General features: G+C 39.5%; 1 protein-coding gene across 5 annotated transcripts in view; it reads left to right on the top strand.

Annotated features, from left to right (window-relative positions):
* ADCY2 (adenylate cyclase 2) overlaps positions 1 to 16,970 on the top strand; it is a 430,631-nt gene that overhangs the window by 311,208 nt on the left and 102,453 nt on the right. For all 5 annotated transcript variants that reach the window (XM_054487685.2, XM_054487688.2, XM_054487686.2 and 2 more), the window contains exons 10-13: positions 547 to 723; positions 4,206 to 4,249; positions 8,491 to 8,571; positions 15,887 to 15,956. In XM_054487685.2, coding sequence (XP_054343660.1) covers positions 547 to 723; positions 4,206 to 4,249; positions 8,491 to 8,571; positions 15,887 to 15,956 — 372 coding nt within the window. The remainder of the gene's footprint in view (positions 1 to 546; positions 724 to 4,205; positions 4,250 to 8,490; positions 8,572 to 15,886; positions 15,957 to 16,970) is intronic.

A 16,970-nucleotide genomic window follows, 5' to 3' on the forward strand; every position in this document is an offset into this window, starting at 1 on the left:
TTATGGTAGCATCTGGGAAGCCCCAGTTTCACCTTTGAAGACAAACTTTCAACTAGCTTGATGATCGATCTGGAGATAGATGTGTGGCAAGCAGCAGGAACTGGGAGGTGATGGGCGGCGGAAGGCTCAAAAAATACATGTACAAAGAACATTATGTTCAGGTAAAGAACACCAAAACACGATGTTTGGGGCTATGTAGCATTAGAAACAGCTACAGTTATCACTTTAGAAAAACACAACCATCAAGAAAAAGCTAGACAGGTCAGCACATTCTGTTTTAAGAATTTACTTAATAAAAAATGTCCATTAACATGTCATTATTTTTTTCTAAGTCTCAATTACATGTATGTTTTGCTAGCTGAAAAAAGATTCCCTCAACTTAAATAGTGTGTTCCCCAGTAACACTGAAGGAATAAGGACAGAAAACACAGAGGGCGAATAGAGGGCTGTCAGGAGGAATGACCCTAGTCCAATGAGGTTGATGGCAAAAGGATCATGTGTGGCCCTGTGCTGTGCCAGGTGTGATGCTTTGTTTCTCACCCCAAGGGAGAACGACGGAGCCCCCAGCATCTCTTCAGACCTCGCCACACCCTCGACGGAGCCAAAATGAGGGCCTCGGTCCGCATGACCCGGTACTTGGAGTCCTGGGGGGCGGCCAAGCCCTTTGCACACCTACATCACAGGGACAGCATGACCACAGAGAACGGCAAGATCAGCACCACGGTATGCCCTCCCCTGCCTCCAATGCCTGAGCACTGGGGGAAAGCTAACTTCCCAAAACCAAAGGCTGGGCATCTCCTGCCAAAATAACTCCTGTCTGTAAGAAACAAACTTATCACCTTCTTCTTCTCAGAGAGGCCCTTATGAACAACCATCAGGGTATGAGTGAGCTCCATGCCGACATTGCTAAGGGTTCCACCCTAGCGTGATTTTGCATTATAGCTTCATAACCCAAGACAGTGCTATTTACAACTGATAGTAGCAATTAAATACAACTATTTATTAATTGAGGGGTTTTTTAAGAAAAACTTTTATCATGAAGTAGAAAGCCTTGAGATTCTTAATAAAAAGACAAAGGCATGATGCCCTTGGAGTTTAAGTAGTATCATCAAGCCCATTTCTTCATTGCCCAAATATCCAGGCTGTGTTGGCAGCAGTGGATACTATCTTATTATGGTTGCATGTTTCCCTGCAACTTCCAGCATATGAGAAAGCACTGAAGCTCCTTACACCAGGGACATCTGCGATAAGATGGCTGCAATGGAGAAGGAAAATAGAAAGGCCCATAGGAGGAGAGAAAAGTAAATACAACCAAGCACTTAGGATAATCCCCATAGTATTTTTAGATTTTAAAACTATCTGGGGGTAAAATTTCATGTATAATGCTATTAACTGTGCTAAGGATGCAGTTACAGCTTTTTAAAAATATAATATTACATAATTCTTATTGTCTAATGAGAAAGAACATGCCAGTTGTCAGGTGAAAGTGGAGTTTTTCAGTCGCCCTGGGCCCCCACCTGTCCCAAGGTCTCAAAGTGACACTCCCATGCCCAACAGGCAGGGGCTCAGCATTTATGTTTTGGCTTACTTATATTTCTTCTCCCAACTTCTCTTCATCTTTTTTCAACTAAAAGTAAATGTGACTATCAGACGGAAGACCATGACCCATCAAACAATCCGTAAGACTGCACAAGTCCTAGCACTTGCATTTTAACAGCAAAGGAGGGACCATAGATAGAAAAACAAATAAATGAACAAGATCATGTGAGGTGCTGATGAGGACCATGAGGAAGATAAAACTGAGTGATGGCATCCGGAGTAAATGGGATGGCCACTGCAGTAGGTCAGCTGAGGGAGTCTCAGAGGGAGAAATGAGTGAATGGGAAGAGGAGGTGGCAGAAGAACAAAGTCAGTGGCGCAAACATGAAAGTGAGTGTGGTGTCCCCTGGAGACAGAGAGGAAGCTGCTGTGGCTGGAGCATCATGAACAATGAGCAAAGGGAGGTCATGGGGTGAGATGCACCATGGTAAAAGTTTATATTGCATTCTGTGTGCAATTGGAAGTCATGGAGAATCTTAGCAAGGGAGGGTCATGATATAATTTAGGCTTTGGAATAATGGAGCAAGAGTGCAGGGGTCCCCGGTGAGAAGGATACCCCCTTATGCTAAGAGTTTAGCAGTGGAAGCAACGAGAAGCAAATTCAGGGGCTAACGTGAAAGTACAGCCAATAAGACTTGGTGATGGATTGGATATGCATGAACATTAGGAACAGAGATGAATCCAAACTTTTTGGCCCCACAGCTGGAACAATGATGATGCCATTAATTGAGATGACAAATACAAGGGGGAAACCAGATTATTTAAGATGGAAAATTAAGACTTTTCTGCTGGACATCTTCTAACCTATAGTTAAGTGCAGTGAGGATGTAGATGGTTGGATCTGCAAGTCGAGAACTCACGGGACAGGTCCAAGATGGAGGCATGAATGTGAACGTCATCAGGTTGTAGATGATATTTGAAGCCATGGGACTAGATAAAATCATCAAGAGGAGAACAATCCAAGGTGGGAGGCCTGGGGCATCTGGGGCCTTCCAGCATTTAGATCTGTTAGAGAAACAGCATCCTAGGACTCCAGTATCCAACCAGTGAAAGCCTATGTTTCTGTCACTCATGAAAAACGATAATTTGGATAAGTTAGCCTCAGTCTTGCTAGTTAGTGTTATGTCTGATAACTACATTTCCCATTGGGATTTATTGTACATCAGCAATTGGTTGGTTGGTCGGTTGGTTTTTAAGGAATAAGAATCATATATAAATACTTGAATGTGATTTCCTGTGCTGTTTTTCATGTGTTCCTGTGGGGAAAAGGCTTAGTTTTCCAGGTATATTGTTGTTGTTGTTTATTTCTTATCAGCCTTTATTGTCTTAAGACTTAAGAGTGACTGTCTCTTTTATTATCTGAGCGTAGGATCCAGGAATGGTTTCAGTCTGACTTTAATCTGGTGTTATGTGTTGATGAAGATGCCTTCTTCAAGATATGGCCAGAACTGTTGAGTGCCTCAACTTCAGAAAGTTGTTTATAAAAATCAAAGACCTCTTGAACGAACTCTATTTTCTTAACCATCTGGTCCCACCTGTTGTAGATTCAAAGCCAGGCTTGGATTGCCTTAGTAGCAGTATAGCATACTTTAAGAAAGTCTCAAGTGTTTGGTGTTGCATTAAGCCCAAACCACTTTGACTTAACTGTGTGTCTCACTCACTTTCAGAAAGACCTCATCGGAGTTTTCACTTATAAATCCCAGGGTCAAACAACTGACATTGCCGAAAGTGATTCCTTTATCTAATCCCCTATGCAGAACTCCATTCACTCTTGATTCAACATTGATAGAGCCCTTGAATAATATAGTACTTTACTGTATGGAATGAAACTTGGAGCTCAATTACTTTTTCAAAAAAATCTTTCCTTTCCATAGGCTAAATCCATATCCTAATATAACCTTGGAAATCAAAGCAGCAAACCAAAGTTTCTTTGGAGCAGTTTTGTTCCAACTTTTATTTTCATTCCCACTATAAATGTGTAAAGGCAATCTTTCCTTAAAAGCCTATTATTGAATATTTGACAGTGGCTTTTCCACTGATAAATTCTGTCTCTCTTCCATTTCTCTTTTGGGAACTACCAGCACCCCTTTGCTGATTTCTTCATTTTGTCCGATGGTTTGTGATTTCACATACTTAACCAACGGTGCTGTTTCTTAACACCCCAGTTCAGTGATGGGGATGACTACAGATTTTGTGGTTATATTTTTGTTCTTTCTACAGCATTTTCTAATATTTGTCTGATACCAAAGTCCATTTTCACATGGTTATAGGTTACTGATGGTAACTCTGATATCAGTCCCCAGCAGGCCACTGTTTGAAATCAGATCTGATAATAGCAGGCTATAAATCTTAAAACTCCAGACAACAATCCTGATGCTTCTAGCATCCAGAGTTTAGAGATTACACCAACATTCCAAAGATAAACTGAGTTTACACCTTGATTCACATTTAGGATTAAGCTCTTTTTCTCTACACGAGTAATTAATTATTTGTTACCTAAATGTTACTGTCCATGATAAAAGAGGAAATATGTTTCACCTCATTATCATTGCAACATTCTTCTTGAAACATGTTTTGACAATTAATAATCTTTTTTCTCAATATAGGATGTACCCATGGGTCAGCATAATTTTCAAAATCGCACCTTAAGGTATGGTACCTCTTTGACTATCTGATTTTTTAAAGCTTATTGCTCTTTATTCATTTCTGAGAGTAATTATCATCAATTATGGTAATTTCAAAGGCTACTTCTGAAAGAGCGGCTCCCCCTGAAAAGCCCTATTAAATTGCTTTCAGCTTCTAAAAATAGAATCATTGGGGTCTTATTGTTAGAATTGAGAGAGGGAGAAGGAAAACACCACCTGATACTCATTTTAGAATGTTAAACTGTTTTCCTAAAGTGACTCTTCTTAATATTAATGTGTGGTAAAAAAAAAGAATTGTCTTAAAATGGGTATGTTGCTTAAAATTACATTTTTCTGCCTGTAATCCCAGCACTTTGGGAGGCTGAGGCGGGTGGATCACTTGAGATCAGGAGTTTGAGACCAGCCTGGCCAACATAGCAAAACCACGTCTCTACTAAAAATACAAAAAAAATTAGCTGGGTGTGGTGGCATATGCCTGTAATCCCAGCTACTCAGGAGGCTGAGGCATGAGAATCACTTGAATGCGGGAGGCAGAGGTTACAGTGAGCCGAGATCGCACTGCCCCACTCTAGCCTGGTCGACAGAGTGAAACTGTGTCTCAAGAAAAAAATTACACTTTTCTGTTGAATTCTAAAGGTAAAAGCAAGATAAATCCAGTCTGTCTATAGTGAAATAAAGCGTTACCCACTTTGCTCAAAAAAAGAGAAAAGCTTCCCACAAATGTCTCCAGGCGCCCTGTCACAGCCACTGTAAAATCCCAGGCACTAACTCCTTTTTTCCCATGTTCCTCTATCTTTCGGGCTCAGAGTTTTACTTTAATTTTGGTTTGGGAGTTAATCAAATCAATATTAGGACATTTAGATAACCAGTGTAAGATGTAGTTCCAAACCCTAAGCCAAGCTTTCTTTCTCCCCAGAGAGGTCAATTTATTGGAGCTATTGATAGTTTTATAGAAACTAAGGAAAAATATGAGATCTGACCTATTTTCTATAGAAAAGGAATTGTATCCAAGTAAAAATGAAAAATAGGTTGTAACCTGCTGAAACAAGGCAACAGGGCACGTTAGCCCAGGATCCTTCTAAGTAGCTGTTGGAATGAGCTCTAATTTGGACTTTGACATTTTAACATTGAGATGTAACATTCATAGTCTTTATGTTATGAGGATAATTTGGTTATTGAGCTTTTGAAGCATTATATTTAAGTGGCATATACTGTAATAAAGAGAACTTAAGCTAATTTGAGGCATACTGGAGAGCCCATAAGACACCTGGAGACCGCACGGTGCCTCTGGCCAATAAGATGCTGACATATCTATGAGCAACTGACCACAGAAATGTCACCGACTTCCTTTCACTTTATATTCACAGTCTCTTCTGTTATCTGTCTCTCCCTTCCAGCAATCCTGCTTTAAGAGTCTATTTATAGAAGTTACAGTGGGTAATGTGTCATGGAAGCCCAGTATTACGTGGGGCAGCGTAATCCAGGATGAGTGCTGTCTGGAAGTCAATGATAAGAAGCTGTTGTTTTTATTTGCGCTAGGCTATAGAAACTCTAATTTGGTCTCTGCAGCATTACTGCAAGGCAGAATCTGTTGCCATTATCATTTTAGAAGGGAAGAAGCTGAGGCACAAAGGGATAGGAGAATGCCAGAGTCACATGGCTGGTGGAGATGAAGCCAGCATTTGTGCCCAGGCTCTGTGACTGCAGAGCACAAGTTCCTAACTGTTCTTCAGGCTTGCCTGCTTTACTAAGGGCCTCTTCCATATTTATTCCATTTGTCTCTGTAGTCATTGATCTTTGGTGGCCTCAAGGTCTCCTGGAGAGAACCCCAGTTCTGAGTCAGACTTACCCAGGATGCCCAGGCACTTCCGGGCTTTGTAACGTGGACTGCCTCATAATACCTGTCTGAGCCTCCAGCCTGGCCCACACACTCCTGTCACATGTCCCTTCCCATGCCTGCTTAGGCCTATCAGCTCAGGCAAGGTGTTGGCACGGGTCTGGGGAAGGAGCCAGGGAAACAGAAAGGAGATGTGTTGGACACAGGGGTTGGGGTCCTAGAGCAGTGGGAAGGCCAGTGGTGGAGCCCAAGGGAAGGCATCAGGATGGGAAGATGAGAGATGCTGGAAGTCAGAGGGAGAGAGTCCTGGAGGCAAATGAAGACTCCTGGTGGGAGGATCGTCAGCCCCAGGGAACCTTATCCTCTCCATGGCAGAGGTCGCAAGACTGCAGAGACAAGAAAAGTGTCTGTATGTCAAGAATTATTGTCCGGATAATCAGTGAATTCAAATAATGCAGAAAGCATGCATTTATTGGCTACTTTGCGTGTCACATTTACAGCATTGAGCTCTCTACAGGCATCATCTAATCAAATCCTAAAACAGGTTAACAAAGGCAATACCATTGTTAGCACCAGACAAAATATCAAAGAATTACATTTTCCTGTAAGACTCAACATTCTTACACTGCTCCTTCTTAGACTTTGCAGAAGAGAAAGCCATCAAATTGAAGTCAAGAAGCTCAAGTCTAGATGTGGGACTGATAAAAGTTAAATGAAGGGTCTAAGGTCCTACAGGTCTCAGTTATAAATGAGAATGTGCAAGCCACACTAGTTGCTTGGTAAAGGGTTCCTTGCTTTTTCTTTTTTTTTAAGGAAAATAAAAATTAATTTGCCTTCTTCAAACAACTAGGAATTTGATATGCTAAAACCTCTTAATTCAGTTGGCTCAATATCTCTGGGTGGATCACTTAATATCATTCATTTTATTTTTTTAACCAAGACTGCTCTCAGCCTGTTTGAAGAAGACAGGGCCCGAAGGCACAAATCCACAAACTTAGGATGATGGAATTGGAAAACTCGTCCATCTCATTAATGATAATTCTGTGAGATTTAATTACAGATAAATGTGACTTTGCATATTTAATGCTATTCTTATCTATATGTAGAGGAAATTCTGAACTCAGAAAAGTGTGATTTTTATTCCAGATTAGATGGTCTATTCATTTGTAATCTAATAAGCCATAACACAGAGAATTCATGCCTAAATCATGATGTAGGCATAGGCTTGTTCAGGCTAGCAGGCTGTGCTTTTAATCTTTGCAGTGGATATTGAACTTCTAAGAATAGGTACTATTTTGGTTTTCTCCTGACATCATTCTCATGCAAATTGTCAAATTAACCTTGGAGAGCTCTTACTATTTGGCACAATTTATTCAGAAAGTATCTTATATTATGGCTAAAGGTTATTTGCTTCTGCAACTAAGTGAGATGGTCTGCAAATAAAAGTGGAGTTTTCTGTGAATAGTACTTTGAAAACTGAGGAGCATTTAAATACATACGATTAAGCTTTGGTATACCTGAAATAAGACTGTAATTCTGCAAATTTTTGAGAGTCGACCAAGGAAAACACGAAAAAGGAATGACTATTTTGTCAACCAAGCCACATTTTTACAGGGGAATTTCTAGAACCAATGTATTCTTTCATAAAATAAAGTTTATGAAGGCAACAAGTCAAAAGCTAATACATCTCCTAGGAGAGAAAGTTACTTTATCTCAAATACCAAGTATATATCTTTCAGTGTTGCCTTGTAAATGCCTAGTAAATTTCACTGTGAGTGAATAAGGAAACATCTTTACCATCCCAAAAACTTTAGTTATTCACTTAATCCAAAGAGTGGCTGGATGTTAATAGAGAAGAGCCTGCTCATAGGCTGTTGTTTCTTTTTCTACTTGATTGACCGAATTAAACAGAGCTTTTGACATCATAGAAAAATAGGCTTACTGACACAGAAAGACAAATTTGGCATGTTCTCACTCATATGTGGGAGCCAAAGAAGTTGACCTCATGGAGGTAGAGAGTAGAATGATAGATACCAGAGACTGGGAAAGTTGTGTGGATGGGAGATGGGTGGGTACCGAGAGGTTGGTCAGTGGGCCCAAACTTTAGTTGGATAAAAGGAATAAGTTCTAATGTTTGATAGCAGAGTAGGGTGACTGTAGTTAGCAACAATGTACTGTGTAATTCAAAGTAGTCAGAAGAGAGAATTTGAAATGTTTCTAAAACATAGAAATGATAAATACTCAAGATAATGGATTCCCTAAATACCCTGATTGATCATTGCACATGCATGCAACAAAATATCATCTGTACCTCATAAGGATGTAAAATATTAAGTATCTCTAAAAAATTGGCTTAATATTTATTTTACTAATAATATCCTTACCCATAATATTCTGTTTTTCATATAGAACCAAGTCACAAAAGAAGAGATTTGAAGAAGAATTGAATGAAAGGATGATTCAAGCAATTGATGGGATTAATGCACAGAAGTGAGTACTTCTTTCTCTTAAATTATCATTCATCTTTTATTATGTTCCAAATGTATTTTATCATAGGCTCTGCAATAGTCACCATGACAAAGCCAAGTTTCTGAGACCATTCATTCATTTCACTTCAGTTGTCCCTCAGAATAGTTTTTGTTAAAAGTATTTCTTACATCTTTTTAAAAAATATTTAATTCCTGCCTAGAAAATATTCCCAAGTTGATTGCTGATAAACAACCTGAGGTGTAATTGGAAAGAGGAAAATTACAGCACGATGTGTCCAGCAAATAATATTTTTAAAAGATAGATTCTATATGGGAAAATCTTCAGATTTTAGCATGTGATACTATCCATCCAAAATGCATCTGTTCTTATTACAAAATTAATGTTGAGGTACCTGTGTTCTAAATCCTGGAAGAGAATTAGCATTGGTGAGCAATGAGAGGAAGACTGATGTTGGGGGCACAAAATGTCATTTAGCTTCTGAGGCCAAGAATTGCTGTTATGGTTTTAAATGGTCCAGAGTTGTGGGAGGGAAACAATTTGAAGAACGTGATGGCCTTCTCAGCCTGGACAGAATGACTGCGCTCATCACCCTTCGTGTTCTCCTTGGGTACGTGTGTCATAACTGAACCCATGGAGAGCAGAAGGCACATGGCTCAGTATGGTGCCTGGCGCACGTCAGACATTCCATTCCTGTTTGTTGAGTTGAACTGTAGTGAAAACATCAGGAGGTCCAAATGAAAAGCCTTCACAGAAAAGCTTCCATCCTTATGGAGACCTATTTAATTTTTATCATGAAAGCTGACTCTTAAAAAGTGTAAATGATTTTCACCTAGAGTTCTTTGTCTCTAAAATTAAGTTACAGGGCCTCAAATAGTGCATGGCTTTGTGAAATGCATGCCTGTTTTAGTTTTTTTTTTTTTTTTTTTTTTGGGGGGGGGGACAGAGTCTCACTCTGTCACCCAGGCTGGAATGCAGTGGCACGATCTCAGCTCACTGCAAACTCCACCTCCCGGGTTCACGCCATTCTCCTGCCTCAGCCTCCCAAATAGCTGGGACTACAGGCGACCGCCACCACACCCAGCTAATTTTTTGTATTTTTAGTAGAGACGGGGTTTCACCGTGTTAGCCAGGATGGTCTCGATCTCCTGACCTCGTAATCCACCCATCTCGGCCTCCCAAAGTGCTGGGATTACAGGCATGAGCCACCGCTCCCAGCCTTAGATTGTTCCTTGTAGGTATTTATTATTGAATATTTACAGGGCTTATGAAAGAATCACATGAGTGTGATATGTGTGTCTATGGTGGGTGTGTGCCTTTGTGTGTGAGTGTGAGCGCATATTTTCTAAGCAATAAAGCATCTCGGTCAGGCAAGAGTTGCCATTCGGATGTGCTAGAACGCTGAATTATCACCTGTCTAGATCCCCTTCCTGTGCTACAAGTAGGTGAAGCCTTCTTCCTGTCCCAGAGTGTCCAAGGCCCACAAGCAGCACCAGGGCCAGTGCTCTGTTTTGCCTGGCACTAGGGTCAGTGTGAAAAACAACCTCACCTCTGCCTCAAACCGTACACACACTGAGAAATAAATAACTTCCTGCAATCTAACAGCAGCTAAAACCTAGGGAGGCACCTGATCTCATAAAATATAGGTGGGAGGACGCATTCATTCAAGCAGAGGAAATAGCATCTGATACTGTGTGACTCGCCAGAATAAGACACAAGATCAGAAGAAAGAGGGAATCTTCTTATTTGACAAAAGTTAGCAAATAATGATAATAATAACGTTAATATTTTAAAAACTAATTCCTAAAGTTAACCTCAGCGTATGTTCACACAGGACACCTACCTTTTAAAATTATTTTTGTATGCACCTTTTAGAACATTCCTACCAAACAAATCATCAGAGAGTGCCACCATTGGCATTGCTTTATTGTTGTTAAAGTTGCTTTTAAATTGTGTGTTTGCTTTGTGTCATTTAGTATTTAAATATATGTTTAGTTAATACCTTATGTTTTAATGTAGTTTTAGTCCAAAGTAATGCTTAGTGCTGGTGTAACTGCTTATGTTGTAATTTTCCCAACATGTTTCAGAAATCGAATAGAGAAAAGTGTGCTGTACTCAAAAAATAAAAGGGAAATTTTTCAAATGGAAGCTCTTATGCATATATTTTTTATTAACCTCAGTTACACTTTGTTATGCCTTACTCATTAACTCCTCTTGTTCTTTGACATGAAGTTCTTCTGATCTTTGAATTTTCACTTGAGGACTCAACTGGGGCTCCAGGCTTGATGTACCATTCAGTTGTTTCCTGCTATTGCCATAAAACAGTGATTTCTATGCAGATTTTTGCTTATTCATTCACTGATATATTGAACACGCATTTGTTTAAAGATGACTGATGTCACCATCTGCTCAGCCTTTCCCCAGTGCATGCCATGGTGGTAGGGAGCTCCCTGGTGTCTTGTCTTAGAAGGACTCCAAGGACACTCATACTATCAGATCAGGACCCCACTCTTATGACCTCATTTAACCTTCATTTCATTCTTAGAGGCTCCATCTCCAAATACAGCCACACTGGGAGTTAGGGCTTCAAAGATGAACTTTGGTAGGGGACACAAACTTGCAGTTCATAACAATAAGAAAGTGGTCTTCTCATTTAGTACCTCCTTTGTGGCAAGGACTTGCATTCCCATATTCCTCAATAAATCTGGGTGCAGGTGTGGGTGTACCCAAGCCCCTCTAGTAAGCATAGTATTCAGAATTTCCTGTATTTTCCTTAACCTCTTGACAAAAGAAAAAAAAAGACCTTAGTATAAATAAATAGAGAATCACTTATTGTGATAACCCAGGATGGGGTTGACTTTCTTCATGCCATAGACCACTGGGGTCAGGAAAAATGTCAGGAGGCCCTAAATCAAGCGCACACACATTCCCTCTCCCTTCTCTCCTCTCCTCTCCCCTCCACTGATCTTGTCTTTCTCTGTAGTTCCAATCCCCCCAAGTAATAGTTGACCTAATCAGCGCACACAAATCTATTCCCTTCCAAATATCCAAATCACATTTATCAATCTCCTTGTTTTCTACAAGTCAAAATATTCCCAAGTCAATTGCTAATAAATAACCTGAGGTGTGATTGGAGAGAGAAAAAATTACAGCATGTGTTCAACAAGTCACGTTTTTTTTTATTATTGTACTTTAAGTTCTAGGGTACATGTGCACAACATGCATGTTTGTTACATATGTATACATGTGCCATGTTGGTGTGCTGCACCCATTAACTCGTATTTACATTAGGTATATCTCCTAATGCTAACCCTCCCCTCTCCCCCCACCCCACGACAGGCTCTGGTGTGTGATGTTCCCCACCCTGTGTCCAAGTGATCTCATTGTTCAGTTCCCACCAATGAGTGAAAACATGTGGTGTTTGGTTTTCTGTCCTTGTGATAGTTTGCTCAGACTGATGATTTCCAGCTTCATCCATGTCCCTACAAAGGACATGAACTCATCCTTTTTTATGGCTGCATAGTATTTCATGGTGTATATGTGCCACATTTTCTTAATCCAGTCTATCATTGATGGACATTTGGGTTGGTTTCAAGTCTTTGCTATTGTGAATAGTACCGCAATAAACATACGTGTGCATGTGTCTTTATAGCAGCATGTTTTATAATCCTCTGGGTATATACCCAGTAATGGGATGGCTGGGTCAAATGGTATTTCTAGTTCTAGATCCTTGAGGAATTGCCACACTGTCTTCCACAATGGTTGAACTAGTTTACAGTCCCACCAACAGTATAAGAGTGTTCCTATTTCTCCACATCCCCTTCAACACCTGTTGTTTCCTGACTTTTTAATGATTGGCATTCTAACTGGTGTGAGATGGTATCTCATTTTGGTTTTGATTTGAATTTCTCTGATGGCCAATGACGATGAGCATTTTTTCCTGTGTCTGTTGGCTGCATAAATGTCTTCTTTTGAGAAGTGTCTGTTCATATCCTTCGCCCACTTTTTGATGGGGTTGTTTGATTTTTTCTTGTAAATTTGTTTGAGTTCTTTGTAGATTCTGGATATTAGCCCTTTGTCAGATGGGTAGATTATAAAAATTTTCTCCCATTCTGTAGGTTGCCTGTTCACTCTGATGGTAGTTTCTTTTGCTGTGCAGAAGCTCTTTAGTTTAATTAGCGTCCATTTGTCAATTTTGGCTTTTGTTGCCATTGCTTTTGGTGTTTTAGTCATGAAGTCCTTGCCCAGGCCTATGGCCTGAATGGTATTGCCTAGGTTTTCTTCTAGGGTTTTTATGGTTTTAGGTCTAACATTTAAGTCTTTAATCCATCTTGAATTAATTTTTGTATAAGGTGTAAGGAAGGGATCCTGTTTCAGCTTTCTACATATAGCCAGCCAGTTTTCCCAGCACCATTTATTAAATAGAGAATCCTTTCCCCATTTCTTGTTTTTGTCAGGTTTGTCAAAGATCAGATGGTTGTAGATGTGTGTATTATTTCTGAGGGCTCTGTTCTGTTCCATTGGTCTATATCTCTGTTTTGGACCAGTACCATGCTGTTTTGGTTACTGTAGCCTTGTAGTATAGTTTGAAGTCAGGTAGCGTGATACCTCCAGTCACATTTTTAAAAGATATATTCTATATGGGAAAATCTTCAAATTTTAGATACTATCCATCAAAAATGCATCTGTTCTTATTACAAAATTAATGTTGAGATACCTGTGTTCTAAGTCAGTAGTGGGAGTGGAGGCCACCTCAGAAGATTCACAGAGGTGATTAAGTGTGTAGGAAAAATATACGCTTCTTAATTCTGAAGAGAAGGTGAGAATTAGGCCCATCCATCAGTGCTGCAAGGGAGAAGCCACAAGCCAGACCCAGTGTGCTTTGGCAAAGGGAGGCAAGTGTGTCCACTGGTGGGGACTCAGTCGTGTCCCCAAGCACAGATCTAGTGCTGGGGTTCACGAAGCACCACATGGGTTCTGGGGACTTAAGGCAAGGAAGCCTGATCCCAAGCCCTTGCCGTCCACCTGCAGGTCACAGGCCATGGAAACCTAGACTGGGTACATGCTGGCTGAACTAGTAAAGGAGGTGCTGGTTTTATTTTCACTTCCTTAATTTCACTCTCACTCCCAAGCTGACATTTTCCAGGAGCATTTATAAACTATATTTTTTTCAGTAAAGGAAATATTGTTTTTAGTAAGTTATCTGCATATATTATTCATAGTTTGATAAAGACACCGTTCTGAAAGTGTGTATGGTTAAAATTTATCTTAAGTTGTATTTTCTGCTCATTTTAATGTTAACCAATCTTTGATTCCTCCATCTAGTCCTGTGAAATAGAATAATAGTTCTGCAGCTGGTACGGTTATAAGAAATACCAAAAAAGTTTGTTTCCCTACAGCTTATACTCTTGAATCAAAGAACTATGCAGCCATAAAAAAGAATGAGATCCACCAGGTGTGGTGGCTCATGCCTGTAATCCCTGCACTTTGCAAGGCCGAGGTGGGCGGACCACCTGAGGTCAGGAGTTCAAGACCAGCCTGACCAACATGGAGAAACCGCATCTCTACTAAGAAATACAAAAATTAACTGGGAGTGCTGGCATGCACCTGTAATCCCAGCTATTTGGCAGGCTGAGACAGGAGAATCGCTTGAACCTGGGAGGCAGAGGTTGCAGTGAGCTGAGATCACACCACTGCACTCCAGCCTGGGCAACAAGAGTGAAACTCCATCTCAAAAAAAAAAAAAAAAAAAAAAAAAAAAGCATGTCCTTTGCAAGGACATGGATGGAGCTGGAGGCCATTATCCTTAGCAAACACAGGAATAGAAAACCAAATACCACATGTTCTCGCTTATAAGTGGGATGAGAGATGAGAACACATGGACACATAGAGGGGAATGACACACGCTGGGGCCTGTTGGAGGGTGGAGGATGGGAGGAGGGAGAGGATCAGCAAAAATAACTAATCGGTACTAGGCTTAATACCTGGGTGATGAAATAATTTGTACAACAAACCCCCATGACACAAATTTTACCTATGTGACAATCCTGCACTAAATAAAAGTTTTTAAAAAAGAAGTATTTTTATTGTTCTCACTTTTAATGGCAGTCAGTCTAGAATAAATTACTGACTTCCCTGCCCCAGTCCAAAGTGCCCTGCGGATGGTCTAGTTCCTGGGATGTTCAAGCTAATCATGGTGTGTGCCTGGCAGTGAGAGTCTTCCAAATTACTTGCTTAAAACAGATGTTTAAAAGTCAGACAATGTGGTACAATGCATACTTCCATATAATTTTTATTTATTTGTCAACAACTGAGAGATGCATAGTATTTATGCATGCGTTTTTATGTTTGCATCAACCTATTCTGAACGGATTGCTAATTATATTAGTATTTTTATCAATTTTTTAAAAACTCTAGACAGGCGCGGTGGCTCACGCCTGTTATCCCAGCACTTTGGGAGACTGAGGCGAATGGATCACGAGGTTGGGAGTTCACGACCAGCTTGGCCAACGTGGTGAAACCCCATCTCTACTAAAAATACAAAAATCAGCCAGACGTGGTGGCACGTGCCTGTAGTCCCAGCTACTTGGGAGGCTAAGGCAGGAGAATTTCTTAAACCTGGGAGGCAGAGGTTGCAGTGAGCTGAGATCATGCCACTGCACTCCAGCCTGGGTGACAGAGCGAGACTCTGTCTCAAAAAAAAAAAGAAAAAGAGAAAAGAAAAAACTTTATTCAAGCATGACTTTTACCTTCTAGAAATGAAAAAAAATGACAATGAAAGTATTTTCGCTAAGTCTGAAAGAAGCAAAACCTTCTCACCCAAATCTTAAAAAGCACGCTGATGGTTTGGATGTTCTGTGATCTGTTGCCCTCTAGAGCCAACAAAAAAAAAAAAAAAAAAAAAAAAAGGTGCTTCTCTAGGAACTAGATCCTTAAGGAGGTGAAACCACTGTGTGATTTTGGAAAAACATTAGGGAATCAAATTATTGATGTCTTTACTCCTTTAGACGACTTATCTCCCTTGTTATTTAATTCAGATCCCTTGAGTTTCAATTGATATGACAGTTGGTTTATAATCTAGAATTTTCCAAGGAGGGAAGTGTGTGATTAGGAATATTCTATTTTCAGATCCTGTTAGCAGTATCCAGATTCCATATCCAGTTAGTTGGCACCACATGTTGTTTTTTTTTTTTTTTTAAAAATGCTGTTCGGAATGATACACAATAAAGGAAGAAGAGTGCAAGTCATTTTAAAAAATAGTTCCAGATGTTTGATTGGAGATTCAGTTTTATGATGTGTTGGTCCTTTCTATTTCTAGGCAATGGCTCAAGTCTGAAGACATTCAGAGAATCTCACTGCTTTTCTATAACAAAGTACTGGAAAAAGAGGTAAGCTTTTTTCTTCTTCAAAATCATCAATCGGGTTTTCTGAAATTTGAATTTCTTCATGAAATTGTGCTCATGTTTTTTATATGTGACATTTAAACTGCCTCTGACTATATTCGAACTCCTTCTGGCTTTTCTGGTGGTTCTTTCGTGCATATATTGCTTTATTGTATTTCTTGTTACCAAGTTTCTATCTTTGGTCAGTCACCATTCTCAACCCTCTCGATAGTAAATGGTATCTGCAATGTGTGCGAACTATCCCAATTAAATGAAAGATGTGGGAAATAATATCTACTCTTCTCAATGTGAAATTCTCTCAGAAAAGTCTTAAAAAAAACAGAATCCTTCTTGTTAAATCAACAATGTCTTTACACAAATTATTTTAATATTTTGACCAAAATATGAGCTTTACATTCAGTGCTTTTTCCGGATAATTAGAACTTTTAAGCTTTATTGCATCTAAATACTTTCATATTATGGCTCTTAAAGTAAGAGCTATTTCAGGCACAAATAAGTAAGCAGACATTTAGTTTTTACATGTCAAGCTATATATGGGTTTGCTAAAATGAATTCAGTTAATTGTTGCAGAAAGGACAACCATTCTTCTAGCTCAACTTTATTTTATTCGCCTTTTGTTTTTTGTTGATCTAGAGAAGGAACCAGACTTAGAAGTAATTTGCATCATCCAACTATACAATTACAGGCCTAGTTTGAACAAAAGTTACATTAATGGTAGCATTCGCAGCTCTGGTATTAAGATTATGTTGATAAAATTTAGTGCATTATTTTATGAATATCAAATAGAAATATTAAATATGATAATTCCTTCCAAAATCTATGGACACACCAAAAGTTTTTTTTTTTTTTTTAATGTTGGTGGTCAAGAGGATCTATTTTCTACTGCTAAGTAGAGGACTCTGACCATTGACTGCAGACAGTTTACCAAATTGATGCTTGTTATAATGCACTACTATTGACCACCTTATCCTTAATAACTTTAGCAAATATTAATGGCTA

This window comes from Pongo pygmaeus, chromosome 4 (assembly GCF_028885625.2).
Source record: "Pongo pygmaeus isolate AG05252 chromosome 4, NHGRI_mPonPyg2-v2.0_pri, whole genome shotgun sequence".
Lineage (NCBI taxonomy): Eukaryota > Metazoa > Chordata > Mammalia > Primates > Hominidae > Pongo > Pongo pygmaeus.